Below are 16607 nucleotides of genomic sequence, written 5' to 3' on the forward strand. Positions count from 1 at the left end.
TATAAAAAGTGAAAAAATATCTAATGTGATTTATCTTGATTTCAATATTTTATATCATAAAGACCTGCTGTTTAGATGTTTTACATTTAAAAACAGGAAGAAGTAAGTGCTGTAACACTTCAAAGGTTTTGTGGTGCCTGAAGGAAGTGAATATGATCTAATGTTTAAATAAGCATCAAGATGCTCTTCTAAAAGTTGGTCAGTCTGTAATCAAGATTCTAATGCATGGTTCCTACAGGGAAAGTATTGGTGATGCATCTCAAAGTGTTCTTTTGATTTTTTGCCACAGCATTTAATAGAACCATGTGGAAACAGCTGAAACATATAATTCTTCAATCTTAGTACTCTGAAATGCAGAAAGTCAGATTTATTAGATTTTTTAGTACATAGGAACACTCACACATTAAACCTAATTTTTGCACATTAATGCTGGTAATTTGTATCTCAATCTTTAACATAGACCAAGCAGGTAGGAAGCTGGTAGATGCAACTATGGTTTTTAACTTCACTGCTATTTTTGGTTAGCTTGAAGTTTCAGTTTCGATTCTGTGACTTGCAAAATACATGTATTTGCATGACTCGTGCAGAGTGCAAAAAAGATTTTCGGCAGCATATTTAACACTCCTCGTGGAACTAATGTCCCAAGGTATGGAAATAAATTTATGCAATGGGTATTTAAAAAAATTGTAAATTAACATATATTAAGTTTTACTTGTATATTCATATCTTTGATATCTTTGGTGTATTTAATGTCAAAGAACAGAAACGTTGCAATGGCCAAAAGCTTACTGTTGAGCAGCTGAAGCAAATAGAGCAGAAAAGATGTGAAGCTATGAGGAGGCTTGCTGCTCACAATGATCCTATGCTCATTGGAGAAAGCTGGCAAAAGCATATTGAGACTGAATTCACCAAACCTTATTTTACTAAGGTACAGTATATAACCACATTTAACAAACACATAATTTAAAGCTATGCGCAATTGTACTGTTAGGACTGTTATGACATTGACACAGTGTCAAATGTAGTGTCTTCTGTTTTTTAGCTGATGACATTTGTCAGTGAGGAGAGGAAACATTTCACTGTCTATCCTAGAAAAGAGCAGGTCTTCTTTTGGACAAATGTGTGTGCATTCGAGGCTGTAAGTATATTCATGGATGTGTATATATACAGTGCATTCCGAAAGTATTCAGACCTTCTTTACATGTTTACATTTTATGTTGCAGCCTAATAATACAATCTTTCAAATTTATCTATTTTTCTCATTAGTTAATCAGTACCCCATAATGACAAAAGAAATGAAAATGAAAACAAAATACTTTAAATTATCCTACTTTTTTGTTTTTATAAAAGAAACTGAAATATCATATATAAATGTTTTATAAATAAATACTCAGACCTTTTGAAACACATTCAAGAATTAGATCAAGTGCCTCCTAATTCTCCTGATTGTTGAGATGTTCTACACCTTTATTCGAGTCCAGCTGTGGAAAAGTTTATTGATTGAACATGATTTGGAAATACACACACCTCTCTATAGAGGGCTTTACAGCTGGCAATGTACATCAGAGCAAAAACCAAGCCATGAGGTCAAAGGAACTGCCTGCAGAGCACAGAGACATGATTGTTGCATGACACAGATCTGGGGAAGACTACGAAAAACTGCTGCTGCATTATGGATTTTCAATAGCACAGTGGCCTACATCATTTTAAATGCAAGAATTTTGGCACAATCAAGACACTTTCAAGAGCTGGTCGGCCGGCCAAACTAAACAACTAAAGGAGAAGGTCCTTATTAAGAAAAGTGACCAAGAAGATCTTCACACAAAGTTCCAGAAGGACAACCTCACTGTAGGCCTCCACCAATCTGTGTTTTTACAGCAGAGTGGCTGGATGAAACTCTCTTGACTCTCCTCGGTGCAAAAACCATGGAAACCTGCTGAAGGATTCTCAGTCTGTGTGGAACAAGATTCTCTGATGTTAGCAAGATTAAACTGTTTGGCCTCAACTCTAAATGCTATGTGTGGAGGAAATCAGGCACCACTCATCACTCATCACAAGACGAGTTTCTCAAAGTGGAAATATGCCCATTATTTTACTTTAGTTGAGTATAAATACAAAAACTTATTTGCAGCTGTATCATACATTGTGATTTCTGTTTTTTTTTTTTTTTTTAGCTTATGTCTCCCACAGTGGACATGCAACTACGATGACAATTTCAGACCCCTCCATGATTTCTAAGTGGGAGAACGCAAAATAGCATGGTGTTCAAATACTTATTTTCCTCACTGTATATATACAGTGGGTACGGAAAGTATTCAGACCCCCTTAAATTTTTCACTCTTTGTTATATTGCAGCCATTTGCTAAAATCATTTAGGTTCATTCTTCTTCCTCATGAATGTACACATAGCACCCCATACTGACAGAAAAACACAGAATTGTTGACATTGTTGAAGATTTATTAAAAAAGAAAAACTGAAATATCACATGGTCCTAAGTATTCAGACCCTTTGCTCAGTATTTACTAGAAGCCCCCTTTTGATCTAATACAGCCAGGAGTGTTTTTGGGAAAGATGCAACAAGTCTTTCACACCTGGATTTGGGGATCCTCTGCCATTCCTCCTTGCAGATCCTCTCTAGTTCTGTCAGGTTGGATGGTAAACGTTGGTGGACAGCCATTTTTAGGTCTCTCCAGAGATGCTCAATTGGGTTTAAGTCAGGGCTCTGGCTGGGCCATTCAAGAACAGTCACGGAGTTGTTGTGAAGCCACTCCTTCGTTATTTTAGCTGTGTGCTTAGGGTCATTGTCTTGTTGGAAGGTAAACCTTCGGCCCAGTCTGAGGTCCAGAGCACTCTGGAGAAGGTTTTTGTCCAGGATATCCCTGTACTTGGCCGCATTCATCTTTCCCTCGATTGCAACCAGTCGTCCTGTCCCTGCAGCTGAAAAAAAAACCCACAGCATGATGCTGCCACCACCATGCTTCACTGTTGGGACTGTATTGGACAGGTGATGAGCAGTGCCTGGTTTTCTACACACATACCGCTTAGAATTAAGGCCAAAAAGTTCTATTTTGGTCTCATCAGACCAGAGAATCTTATTTCTCACCATCTTGGAGTCCTTCAGGTGTTTTTTTTTAGCAAACTCCATGCGGGCTTTCATGTGTTTTACACTGAGGAGAGGCTTCCGTCGGGCCACTCTGCCATAAAGCCCCGACTAGTGGAGGGCTGCAGTGATGGTTGACTTTCTACAACTTTCTCCCATCTCCTGACTGCATCTCTGGAGCTCAGCCACAGTGATCTTTGGGTTCTTCTTTACCTCTCTCACCAAGGCTCTTCTCCCCCGATAGCTCATTTTGGCCGGACGGCCAGCTCTAGGAAGGGTTCTGGTTGTCCCAAACGTCTTCCATTTGAGGATTATGGAGGCCACTGTGCTCTTAGGAACCTTAAGTGCAGCAGAAATCTTTTTGTAACCTTGGCCAGATCTGTGCCTTGCCACAATTCTGTGTCTGAGCTCTTCAGGCAGTTCCTTTGACCTCATGATTCTCATTTGCTCTGACATGCATTGTGATCTGGAAGGTCTTATATAGACAGGTGTGTGGCTTTCCTAATCAAGTCCAATCAGTATAATCAAACACAGCTGGACTCAAATGAAGGTGTAGAACCATCTCAAGGATGATCAGAAGAAATGGAAAGCACCTGAGTTAAATATATGAGTGTCACAGCAAAGGGTAAATCTGCAACAATGTCAACAATTCTGTGTTTTTCTGTCAATATGGGGAGCTGTGTGTACATTCATGAGGAAGAAGAATGAACTTAAATGATTTTAGCAAATGGCTGCAATATAACAAAGAGTGAAACATTTAAGGGGGTCTGAATACTTTCCGTACCCACTGTATATATATATATATATATATATATATATATATATATATATATATATATATATATATATATATATATATATATATATATAGTGTTGGAGATGTTAGGGAGATATGGCAGTGGAGTTTTAACCAGATTGTGAAACAAGATTCTGAAAGGTGAGAGGATGCCTGAGGAATGGAAAAGGAGTTTGGTACCAGTCTTTGAGAATATGGAAGATGTGCAGACCTGCAGTCACACCATGAAGTTATGGGAAAGAGTAGTCGAAGCCAGGCTGAGAAAAAAAGGTGACCATCTGTAAGCAACAGTATATGTTTCATGCCAAGGAAGAGCACCACAGACGCATTATTTGCTTTGAGATTGTTGATGGAGAAGTATAGAGAAGGTCAGAAGGAGTTACATTGTGTGTTTGTGGATTTAGAAAAAGCGTACGACAGGGTGGAGAGAGGAGTTGTGGTATTGTATGAGGAAGTCAGGTGTGTCAGAGAAGTATGTGAGGATGGTGAGGATGTGAGGATGGAGGCAGGACATATACGAGGACAGTGTGACAGCAGTGAAGTGTGCAGTAGGAATGACAGACTGGTTCAAGGTGGAGGTTGAACTGCATCAAGGATTGGCTCTGAGCCCTTTCCTGTTTGCAGTGGTGATGGACACGTTGACAGACGATGTCAGACAGGAGTCTTCATGGACTATGATGTTTGCGGATGATATCGTGATTTGTGGTAAGAGTAGGGAGCAGGTGAAAAAGAGCATGGAGAGGTGAGGGTACGTGCTGAAGAGAAGGGGAATGAAAGTCAGGGGCGTTGACTAAAAGACAGGAGGTTGAGCTGGAGGTAGCTGAAGATGCTAAGATTTTCATTGGGAGTGACGAGGATGGACAAGATAAGATACGACTTTATTGGAGCGACAGCACATGTAGGATGTTTTTGGGGACAAAGTGAGGGAGGCACGATTGAAAGGGTTTGACATGTGCTGAGGATGGACATGGGTTATATCGGTTATATTAAATGAGAATTTTACATTTTGCATTTCCTCCCATCCATAAACCGTCCCAAAATTGTACTGAACCATGACCTAAAAACTAAGGTACAAACAGCACTGTTACTTTTGTGTACCGTTACAACCCTAATATATATACAGTGGTGTGAAAATGTTCACCCCTCCCGGATTTCTTATTTTTTTGCATGTTTTTTACTTTAATGTTTCAGATCATCAAACTAATTTAAATATTATTAAAAGATAACACAAGTGAAAACAACATGCAATTTTTAAATGAAAGTTTTTATTATTATTAAGGGAAAACACAATCCAAAATTACATGGCCCTGTGTGAAAATGTGTTTGAAAAATAGTCAGCATGGCAGAGTTTTAAGATGAAAACCGCTGCTGAGCAAAAATAACATAAAGGCTCGTCTTACTTTTGCCAGAAAACATCTTCATTATCCCCAAGACTTTTGGAAAAAAAATACTTTGTGGACTGACGAGACAAACGTTTTTTGGAAGGTGTGTGTCCCATTACATCTGGCGTAGAGTAACCGGCTTTTAGAAAAAGAACATCATACCAACAGAAACAATATGGTAGTAGTGTGATGGTTTGGGGCTGTTTTGCTGCTTCAGGACCTGGAAGACTGGCTGTGATAAATGGAACCATGAATTCTGCTGTTTACCAAAAAATCCTGAAGGAGAATGTCTGGCCATCTGTTCGTGACCTCTAACTGAAGCAAACTTGAGTCCACCATTCCACAGTCCACCATTCCACAGTCCACCATTGTTCCTGTCCCGAAGAAACCCCAGCCCGCCTGCCTCAATGACTACCGCCCTGTAGCTTTGACCTCAGTAGTGATGAAGTGCTTCGAGAGACTGGTCAGAGACTTCATCACTGCATCACTACCAGACACACTGGACCCATTACAGTTTGCGTACCGTCAGAACCGCTCTACTGAGGATGCCATTGCTCATCTCCTCCACACCACGATGAGCCACCTGGACCAAAGAAACGGGAATTATGCAAAGATGTTGTTCGTGGACTACAGTTCAGCATTTAACACCATGATTCCCTCCACACTCACCTCTAAGTTGGAGGTCCTGGGACTCCGCTGTGTCAATGGATCTCTAACTTCCTGATAGACAGACCACAAGCCGTACGGGTGGGAAAACACACCTCATCCACCCTCACCCTCAGCACTGGAGCTCCCCAGGGTTGTGTTCTGAGCCCCCGCTGTACTCACTGTACACATATGACTGTGTGGCCACATCCAACTCCACCACCATCATCAAGTTTGCTGATGACACTGTTGTGGTGGGCCAACAACAACAACGAGACGGCCTACCTACAGGAGGTTAAAAACCTGGAGAGATGGTGCCAGGAGAACAGCCTTCTCCTGAACATCAGCAAGACTAAGGAGTTGATCGTGGACTTCAGCACAAAGCGGGAGCGGTCATACCAACCGCTAAACATCTGCGGAACTCCAGTGGAAAGAGTGGACAGTTTCCGGTACTTGGGTGTTCACATCACACAGGATCTGTCTTGGTCCTGTCACACTAACACCCTGGTGAAGAAGGCCCGGCAGCGTCTGTACCATCTGAGACGCTTAAGGGACTTTAAACTACCCTCTCAGGTGCTTAAGACTTTCTACACCTGCACCATTGAGAGCGTCCTGGGGGGTAGCATCACTTCCTGGTTTGGGAACAGCACCATGCAGGACAGGCGAGCCCTCGAGAGGGTGGTGCGTTCAGCTGAACGTACCATCCACGCCGCGTTCCCTGACCTGCAGAACATCTACAGCACGTGGTGCAGGACCAGAGCCAGGAAGATTGTGAAGGACCTCAGCCATACCAACAATGGACTCTTTTCTTTGTTGCGTTCAGGGAAACGCTTCCGCTCCCTGAAAGCGAACACAGAGAGAATGAGGAGGAGCTTCTTCCCGCAGGCCATTCGGTGTTTAAACCAGGAAACACCCTGGATCTAAAAGCTGGTCCACTCTCTCCATCATCACACTTCTTCTCTGTACATATCACACCTTTCGCACCACGACACTTTAAGCTCTGGACTTGCACAGCAAAGTGCACTTTATATTTATTTATTTTTGTACCACACCATACCGCACACGGACACTTTATGGACACTTTATACCACACCATACCGCACACCACTGTATATTATTATTATTAATATTAATATTATTAATATTATTATAATTATAATTATTATTATTATTATTATTATTATTATTATTATTATTATTATTATTATTATTATATACATACATATTATTGGTATTCAGGTGAAAGTGGTCATCCTTGGACAAGACCCATATCCCAGACCAGGTCAGGCTCATGGTCTGTGCTTTAGTGTACTGAGGCCTTCACCACCACCTCCAAGGTATATATTTTACATACAAAATTTCAACTAATGACTTTTCACAAAATTTGTTATATTGTAACAGATTTTTGTCATTTTTATGATTTTCTTGTTTATATATTAACTAAGTGGTTATTACCCAATTTTGTGTTTCCATTTGTTTAGTTTGGAAAATATATTCACCGAACTCGCAATAGATATCAAGGACTTCCAACACCCTGGCCATGGGGACCTGACAGGATGGGCTAAACAAGGTTAATTACATTTACATGCCACAAAGATGATTTTTACCCTTAAATAAACATATGCAGCCATTCGGTTAAAATCTAATGAGTGAAAATAGTGTAGTGACTTTAATTAGAATGAAGTATTATAGTATTATAGTAAGCATGCTTTGATGCTTTAAAAAAAAAAAGTATAATAATAGTACAGTTTACAATGAATAAAATATGCTTAGTGGTTAGCGTATGCATTTATGTAGTCTGCCTATAAAGCCCTTGTTTTTCTCCTACTGTCAGGTGTTCTACTTCTCAACTCTGTTCTGACTGTGAGAAGCAGAGAGCCGACATCCCACCAGGATTGTGGATGGGAGAATTTCACTGATGCTGTAGTTCAGAGCCTAAGTAGGAATTTGAAAGGGCTGGTCTTTCTGCTGTGGGGATCACATGCTCAAAGAAAAGGCAAATTTATTGAGAGAGTGAGTTTCCTGAACCAGACTGTAAAATGGTGTCCATGTTTTACATTTGACTTTTAATGTGTAGTCTACAAAATGTTATCTAAAGTCTCACCAGATTTTACATTATATTTTTTCATTTGCTTTTTTAGGTAATTGTCTACCGTTCCCTGTAATTGAATAATTATGATATATATTTTTTATTTTGTTGCCACCTAGTAGCGTTGTATTCAGTGACTGCAGTAACTGCATATAGTTCACACTCCTGGATTTCAAAATAATCCAAGACTGGGTTTAATAGTATATTAACCACTAATAATAAACAAGTGGTTACCCTTTAAATAAAAAATCAGTTATAAAAATTAGATTTAAAGAAGTAATTTTTTTTTGCATCTAATAAATCTAATAAATGTATATATAAATGAGAAGATGCCAAAGAGATAACAAAGCACAACAGAATATAAGTAAGTTGTAATTATTGTTTTGCCTACCTGCTGCACTTACAGCATGGTGCATATGGGGTTTAATAGCAAACACCCACTCGCTGGGAGGAAATGAGCTACAGTGTACATTACGGAAACCACCACTCACTTGTAGGAAATGGGCTGCTGCTCAACTTTTCTTTAAGATTAAGAATCTAGACATTCACATGAACATTTTATTAATAATTACTTTAAAAATACATTTCACTTAAATACATTTAAATAAAAAACTATTTTATGTTATCATTTACACATTAGTTTTGTCATTTACAAAAACTAGTCTACAAAAAATAAACTCTATAAAAGCTTTTCCTGTTGTTCTTTGAATATAGAAATGTTATTGAATGGCTCTTAATCAGTCTATTTGCAGGCATACACCAGCTTAAGAGGAGCTTGCGAGGTGCACAATACAATAAACAATATTTTAATAATCATATTATTTATCATTTTAATGCACATTCTCTCATCCCTCACTTTAATAAGTACTGGCTATGGTTTAAGGAGTTATTTCTCAAGTATAACTGCACTTCCACGGATCATAGAGCTGAAATATCAGGCTTGTCACCAATGGAGCTCATAGAATCAGACATAATTAAAATGCATATTTATTTTAGGAAAACTATGTGCTGCACATATTGCTCTCCATTATATCTGAGTTCTGAAAACCGATGTGTAAAATTGATGTAGAGCTGTTCACTGCTCACTATGCATGTAAATTTGCTATGTAGCATTGCTTATAACATTTCTCTTATTTGCAGTCACACCATCATGTCCTTGAGACAAGCCATCCATCACCTTACTCTGCTCACATGGGCTTTTTTGGATGCAGACACTTCTCAAAGACCAACAGCATACTTAGGGCATCAGGAAAGACACCAATTGATTGGAATGCACTGTGACTAGGGTACCTTTTTTGTATATTTTGAATTGTTATTATGAGTTATTGAAACATCAGTATAATCTTACTGCAATTGTATGGGCAAAATGAAAGTAAGGTTATATTAGATATTAATTATATAACCTAACTTTTGTGGGTATCTCCTTTTAATTATTTTTCTGCTAATGGGTTTAATGAAAAAATATGTGATAATAAAAATAAACATGCTTATAAACATTTCAGTGTTAACATATTATATAATTGATCAAGTTAGAAAATATTAAACCAAGATCTTTATTTCATACAGAACAAATATTTTATTTTAAAAAAATATGTTACATGTTCAACAATTAATAATAAAAATTTTACAGTGTCTATTTACACTCTAATGACCAATGTTGCAACTGCAAAATGGCAAATTGAGTTTACAACTCAATATTTCAAATCGTCAGCTTGTGATAGCCTTCTCAACAATAGTTTCTTCCCAGTTTATGAAGTGAAATCAATTCAACAGTCATGCAAACTCTATAATAGTGTAATGTAGCCCTTCAGATCTTTATTTTTTGGAATTTGTTTATAATAGTATTAGCTTCACAGACACAAACATACAGACACAGTACTTGGCTAAATCTATAACAATTACCATAAAAATAGCTGGAAAACTGAAAGGTCAAAATTACAAGTATCATTCTATGTTAGCCAGCAGCTTTGTTCTCTATTTCATTCTCTAATTCAAATGTCATGTTTCTAGTGCTCTCACCATGGAGAGGGGGTGGTACCAAAGTGTATGTGCATGAAAATCAGACAAAAAAAAACTAAATATTAAAACAATGCACAAATCTGCCCCTGGCACAGACCCTACTTAAACGTTCGCAAAATTTTATTTTTATTTGTTTAATCTACATTCCATCTCTATATAAAACATCAGTATACAGAAGTGAATTATGGATTTAATATTGATTTCTACTAACAATAGATTAAGGAGGGTCTGTAGCAGTGCAAACAACAGATGTGTAGTAATGTTTTCTGTAACCTAGTATGGATTAAACCAAATAATTAACTTTTTTATTTGTAGTTCTTTGTTGTGTTGTATTGACTGCCCTGCTGTATTACTTTGCCCTTAGTAATTCCTTTTTATCAGTAAACACATAGTAACATAAAATAATCATATGTAATTTCATATGAAGCCAAATAAAATGTGATTTGTGAAAATGTGCATTTGTGGAGGTCTCTGTGTTGTTTTTTTGCCATTTTACATGTCAAACATCCCATGATTGAGGAATACGTTGTGTGTACTTTTTTAGAAATATGTTTGAATGTTCTGATTTTTAAATCAACAGTATAATTGTAATGTTAAATGTGTGGCAACAGACAACAGACTTAAGTAAAAAATAATTAAATATAAAATAAATTATGTAGGCCTTAAATATTCTGAAAATTTGTGTATATATATATATATATATATATATATATATATATATATATATATATATATATATATATATATATATATATATATATACAGTGAGGAAAATAAGTATTTGAACACCCTGCTATTTTGCAAGTTCTCCCACTTAGAAATCATGGAGGGGTCTGAAATTGTCATCGTAGGTGCATGTCCACTGTGAGAGACATAATCTAAAAAAAAAAAATCCAGAAATCACAATGTATGATTTTTTAACTATTTATTTGTATGATACAGCTGCAAATAAGTATTTGAACACCTGAGAAAGTCAATGTTAATATTTGGTACAGTAACCTTTGTTTGCAATTACAGAGGTCAAACATTTCCTGTAGTTTTTCACCAGGTTTGCACACACTGCAGGAGGGATTTTGGCCCACTCCTCCACACAGATCTTCTCTAGATCAGTCAGGTTTCTGGCCTGTCGCTGAGAAACACGGAGTTTGAGCTCCCTCCAAAGATTCTCTATTGGGTTTAGGTCTGGAGACTGGCTAGGCCATGCCAGAACCTTGATATGCTTCTTACAGAGCCACTCCTTGATTATCTTGGCTGTGTGCTTCGGGTCATTGTCATGTTGGAGGACCCAGCCTCGACCCATCTTCAATGCTCTAACTGAGGGAAGGAGGTTGTTCCCCAAAATCTCGCAATACATCGCCCCGGTCATCCTCTCCTTAATACAGTGCATTCGCCCTGTCCCATGTGCAGAAAAACACCCCCAAAGCATGATGCTACCACCCCCATGCTTCACAGTAGGGATGGTGTTCTTGGGATGGTACTCATCATTCTTCTTCCTCCAAACACGTTTAGTGGAATTATGACCCAAAAGTTCTATTTTGGTCTCATCTGACCACATGACTTTCTCCCATGACTCCTCTGGATCATCCAAATGGTCATTGGCAAACTTAAGACGTTCCTGGACATGTGCTGGTTTAAGCAGGGGAACCTTCCGTGCCATTTATGATTTCAAACCATGACTTCTTAGTGTATTACCAACAGTAACCTTGGAAACGGTGGTCCCAGCTCTTTTCAGGTCATTGACCAGCTCCTCCCGTGTAGTTCTGGGCTGATTTCTCACCTTCCTTAGGATCATTGAGACCCCACGAGGTGAGATCTTGCATGGAGCCCCAGTCTGAGGGAGATTGACAGTCATGTTTAGCTTCTTCCATTTTCTAATGATTGCTCCGACAGTGGACCTTTTTTCACCAAGCTGCTTGGCAATTTTCCCGTAGCCCTTTCCAGCCTTGTGGAGGTGTACAATTTTGTCTCTAGTCTCTTTGGACAGCTCTTTGGTCTTGGCCATGTTAGTAGTTGGATTCTTACTGATTGTATGGGGTGGACAGGTGTCTTTATGCAGCTAACGACCTCAAACAGGTGCATCTAATTTAGGATAATAAATGTAGTGGAGGTGGACATTTTAAAGGCAGACCAACAGGTCTTTGAGGGTCAGAATTTTAGCTGATAGACAGGTGTTCAAATACTTATTTGCAGCTGTATAATACAAATAAATAGTTTAAAAATTGTATATTGTGATTTCTGGATTTTTTTTTTTAGATTATGTCTCTCACAGTGGACATGCACCTACGATGACAATTTCAGACCCCTCCATGATTTCTAAGTGGGAGAACTTGCAAAATAGCAGGGTGTTCAAATACTTATTTTCCTCACTGTGTATATATATATATATATATATATATATATATATATATATATATATATATATATATATATATATATATATATATATTTTTTTTTTTTTTTTATAATATTCTACTAAACTAGACCTGAATAAAAAATTTGGTCGCTGTTATGTAACCCAGCCATTAGGGGGGCACACGCCAGTGTACTCTTAGTGCCGGTCCCAAGCCCGGGTAAATGGGGAGGGTTGCGTTAGGAAGGGCATCCAGCGTAAAACATGTGCCAAATCAAATATGCGGATCACAAATGAGAATTTCATACCGGATCGGTCGAGGCCCGGGTTAACAACGACCGCCACAGGTATCGTTAGCCGACAGGGTACCGGTGGAAATTGGGCTACTGTTGGCCGAAGGAGGAGAAGGAGAGGAGGAAGGCGTCTACAGATACGGCAGGAAAAGGAGCAGTGTAGGAGAGTAGAGGTTCGGGTTGGTACTTTAAATGTTGGTACTATGACGGGTAAAGGGAGAGAGATAGCTGATATGATGGAGAGGAGAAAGGTAGATGTGTTGTGTGTTCAGGAGACCAAGTGGAAAGGGAGTAAGGCCAGGAACATTGGAGGTGGGTTTAAACTGTTTTATCATGGTGTGGATGGGAAGAGAAATGGTGTAGGGGTGATTCTGAAGGAAGCGTACAGTAAGAGTGTAGTGGAGGTGAAGAGAGTTTCTGATAGGGTGATGATCGTGAAGGTGGAAGTTGAAGGGATGATGATAAATGTCATCAGTGCCTATGCTCCACAAGTTGGCTGTGAGATGGAGGAGAAAGAAAGATTCTGGAGTGAATTAGATGAAGTGGTAGATGGTGTACCTAGGAAAGAACGATTGGTGATTGGGGCAGACTTTAATGGGCATGTAGGTGAAGGGAACAGAGGTGATGAGGAGGTGATGGGTAGGTATGGTTTTAAGGAGAGGAATGTGGAAGGTCAGATGGTGGTAGATTTTGCTAAAAGGATGGAAATGGCAGTGGTGAACACGTATTTTAAGAAGAAGGAGGATCATAGGGTGACGTATAAGAGTGGAGGAAGGTGCACACAGGTGGATTATCTTCTGTGTAGGAGATGCAACCTGAAGGAGATTGGAGACTGTAAGGTGTTGGCGGGGGACAGTGTAGCTAGACAGCATCGGATGGTGGTCTGTAGGATGGTTTTGGAGGCGAAGAAGAAGAGGAGGAAAGTAAGGTTTAAAAGAAGAATAAGATGGTGGAAACTAAAGGAGGAAGAGTGTAGTGTGAGGTTCAGGGAAGAGGTCAGACAGGGGCTCGGTGGAGGTGAAGAGGTGCCGGATGATTGGGCAACTACTGCAGGAGTGATGAGGGAGGCAGCTAGAAAAGTACTTGGTGTGACATCTGGAAATAGAAAGCAAGACAAGGAGACGTGGTGGTGGAATGAGGAAGTGCAGGAGAGCATTAGGGGGAAGAGGTTGGCAAAACAGAAGTGGGATCGACAGAGTGATGAGAAAAGTAGGCAGGAGTACAAGGAGATGCGGCAGCAGGTTAAAAGGGATGTGGCGAAAGCCAAGAGGTTGGACACTAAGGAAGGAGAAAAGGATTTATACCGATTGGCCAAGCAGAGGGACCGAGCTGGGAAGGATGTACTGCAAGTTAGAGCAATAAAGGATGGAGAGGGAAATGTGTTGACTAGTGAGGAGAGTGTGTTGAGAAGATGGAGGGAGTATTTTGAGCAGCTGATGAATGAGGAAAATCAGAGAGAGAGAAGGTTGGAGGATGTGGAGTTAGTAAAGCAGGATGTAGATAGGATTAGTAAGGAGGAAGTGAGAGCAGCGATTAAGAGGATGAAGAATGGAAAGTCGGTTGGACCAGATGACATACCGGTAGAAGCGTGGAGATGTTTAGGAGAGATGGCAGTGGAGTTTTTAACCAGATTGTTTAACAGGATTCTGGAAGGGGAGAGGATGCCTGAGGAATGGAGAAGGAGTGTGCTGGTACCGATCTTTAAGCATAAGGGAGATGTGCAGACCTGCAGTAACTACAGGGGAATTAAGTTGATCAGTCACACCATGAAGTTATGGGAAAGAGTAGTGGAAGCCAGGTTGAGAGAAGAGGTGACCATCTGTGAGCAACAGTATGGTTTCATGCCGAGGAAGAGCACCACAGATGCCTTATTTGCTTTAAGGATGTTGATGGAGAAGTATAGAGAAGGACAGAAGGAGCTGCATTGTGTATTTGTGGATTTAGAGAAAGCGTACGACAGGGTGCCGAGAGAGGAGTTGTGGTATTGTATGAGGAAGTCAGGTGTGTCAGAGAAGTATGTGAGGGTGGTGCAGGACATGTATGAGGACAGTGTGATGGCAGTAAAGTGTGCAGTAGGTACGACAGACTGGTTCAGGGTGAAGGTTGGACTGCATCAAGGATCGGCCCTGAGCCCTTTCCTGTTTGCAGTGGTGATGGACAGGTTGACGGACGAGGTCAGACAGGAGTCTCCCTGGACTATGATGTTTGCAGATGATATTGTGATTTGTGGTGAGAGTAGAGAGCAGGTTGAGAAGAGCCTGGAGAGGTGGAGATATGCGCTGGAGAGAAGGGGAATGAAAGTCAGTAGGTGTAAGACAGAGTACATGTGTGTGAATGAGAGGGAGGGCAGTGGAGTGATGCGGTTGCAGGGAGAAGAGGTGGAGAAGGTGGAGGAGTTCAGGTACCTGGGGTCAACAGTGCAAAGTAATGGAGAGTGTGTTAGGGAAGTAAAGAAAAGAGTGCAGGCAGGGTGGAGTGGGTGGAGAAGAGTGACAGGAGTGATTTGTGATAGAAGAGTATCTGCAAGAATGAAAGGGAAAGTTTATAGGACTGTGGTGAGACCTGCGATGTTGTATGGATTAGAGACAGTGGCATTGAGTAAAAGACAGGAGGTGGAGCTGGAGGTAGCAGAGCTGAAGATGTTGAGGTTTTCGTTGGGAGTGACGAGGATGGACAAGATTAGAAATGAGTTTATTAGAGGGACAGCACATGTAGGATGTTTTGGTGACAAGGTGAGGGAGGCGAGATTGAGATGGTTTGGACATGTGCAGAGAAGGGACATGAATTATATTGGTAGAAAAATGCTGAAGATGGAGCCACCAGGTAGGAGGAAAAGAGGAAGGCCAAGGAGGAGGTTCATGGATGTGGTGAGGGAAGACATGCAGGTAGTTGGTGTAAAAGAGGCAGATATAGAGGACAGGGTGGTATGGAGACGGATGATCCGCTGTGGCGACCCCTAATGGGAGCAGCCGAAAGAAGAAGAAGAAGGTCGCTGTTATGTTATGCCTTATAAACGAAAAGCAGGATTTTATATTAAATGCACTGTTTAAGGAAGCCAGTGCAGCTGTTAAAGAACAGGAGATATGCGGTCCATTGTAGGAGTTCGAGTAATTATTCATGCACCAACTGTAACTTGTTTAGGAGTTTATAGGGAAGACCAAAAAAGAGCGTTGCAAAAGTCCCTGCCTGAGGTGACAACAGTGTGAACCGTAATAGCAGTGCCCCTTGTTCAGAGAGCATGTTAGTGTGGTGCTTCTATTCCTAGTTAATTTTGCTACAGTGTTAAATAATTCTAGGATTGTGTTTTTTATCTTCTATTAGGGTATAAATATGTTGATCTTGCAGCACTAAACGCTGTCTATAACTCAGGAGGCTCTCCTTCTATACTGTTTGAAATGCAAACAATTTAGTTTGATGGCATTTACTTTCCAATATCCAAGTGGTTCATTTTAATGTATGACTGCGCATGTATGGCCAATATTCCGTGATGCTAGTTCTTTCTCTCTTATTATTTTTAAGGAGAATTACATTATCTAGAGTGTAGTGAAGTGTTGATTCTACACATTCAGTAGCCCAATCAAACTCTATGGAGTGAGATGATTATTCAATCTTTGTCGATAACTCCAGGAGATTATTGATTAGATAATATTGATAAATTATTGATTGGACTGTGGAACTATGACCATATTTTCTTTATTTAATTCAAATTGTAGTATTAAATCAAAACTGTGTCCACTATTATAAGTTGGACCTATTACGTTCTAATTTGTTCCTACTAAATCTAAAACTACTGTTTTTACGGAGTCCTCCTGAAAATAAAAATGTATATTAAAATCACTGACAATTAATGTTTTGTCTAAAAAAAGCTAAGTTTGAAATGATATCTGCAAATTCTGCAAGTAAATCAAATAGGGCTAATGGACCCTGGGGGT

General features: G+C 39.7%; 1 protein-coding gene across 1 annotated transcript; it reads left to right on the top strand.

Annotated features, from left to right (window-relative positions):
* The first annotated feature begins 94 nt into the window (after window positions 1–94).
* ungb (uracil DNA glycosylase b) lies at window positions 95–10468 on the top strand. Its single transcript, XM_083531990.1, has 7 exons — window positions 95–646; window positions 759–928; window positions 1043–1138; window positions 7164–7261; window positions 7406–7494; window positions 7759–7937; window positions 9154–10468. The coding sequence occupies exons 1-7, from the start codon at window positions 565–567 to the stop codon at window positions 9292–9294; spliced, it is 855 nt and encodes a 284-aa protein (XP_083388116.1). The 5' UTR covers window positions 95–564; the 3' UTR covers window positions 9295–10468.
* Window positions 10469–16607: the final 6139 nt, after the last annotated feature.

The sequence above is a fragment of the Silurus aristotelis genome, assembly GCF_946808225.1.
Source record: "Silurus aristotelis genome assembly, chromosome: 26".
NCBI lineage: Eukaryota > Metazoa > Chordata > Actinopteri > Siluriformes > Siluridae > Silurus > Silurus aristotelis.

Bases quoted from the DNA above. Each gene is read 5' to 3' on its own strand.
- ungb (XM_083531990.1), top strand. From the start codon at position 565: ATGTATTTGCATGACTCGTGCAGAGTGCAAAAAAGATTTTCGGCAGCA. The intron at 929-1,042 runs GTACAGTATATA...TCTGTTTTTTAG, and splicing joins CCAAACCTTATTTTACTAAG to CTGATGACATTTGTCAGTGA. The intron at 7,938-9,153 runs GTGAGTTTCCTG...TCTTATTTGCAG, and splicing joins AAGGCAAATTTATTGAGAGA to TCACACCATCATGTCCTTGA.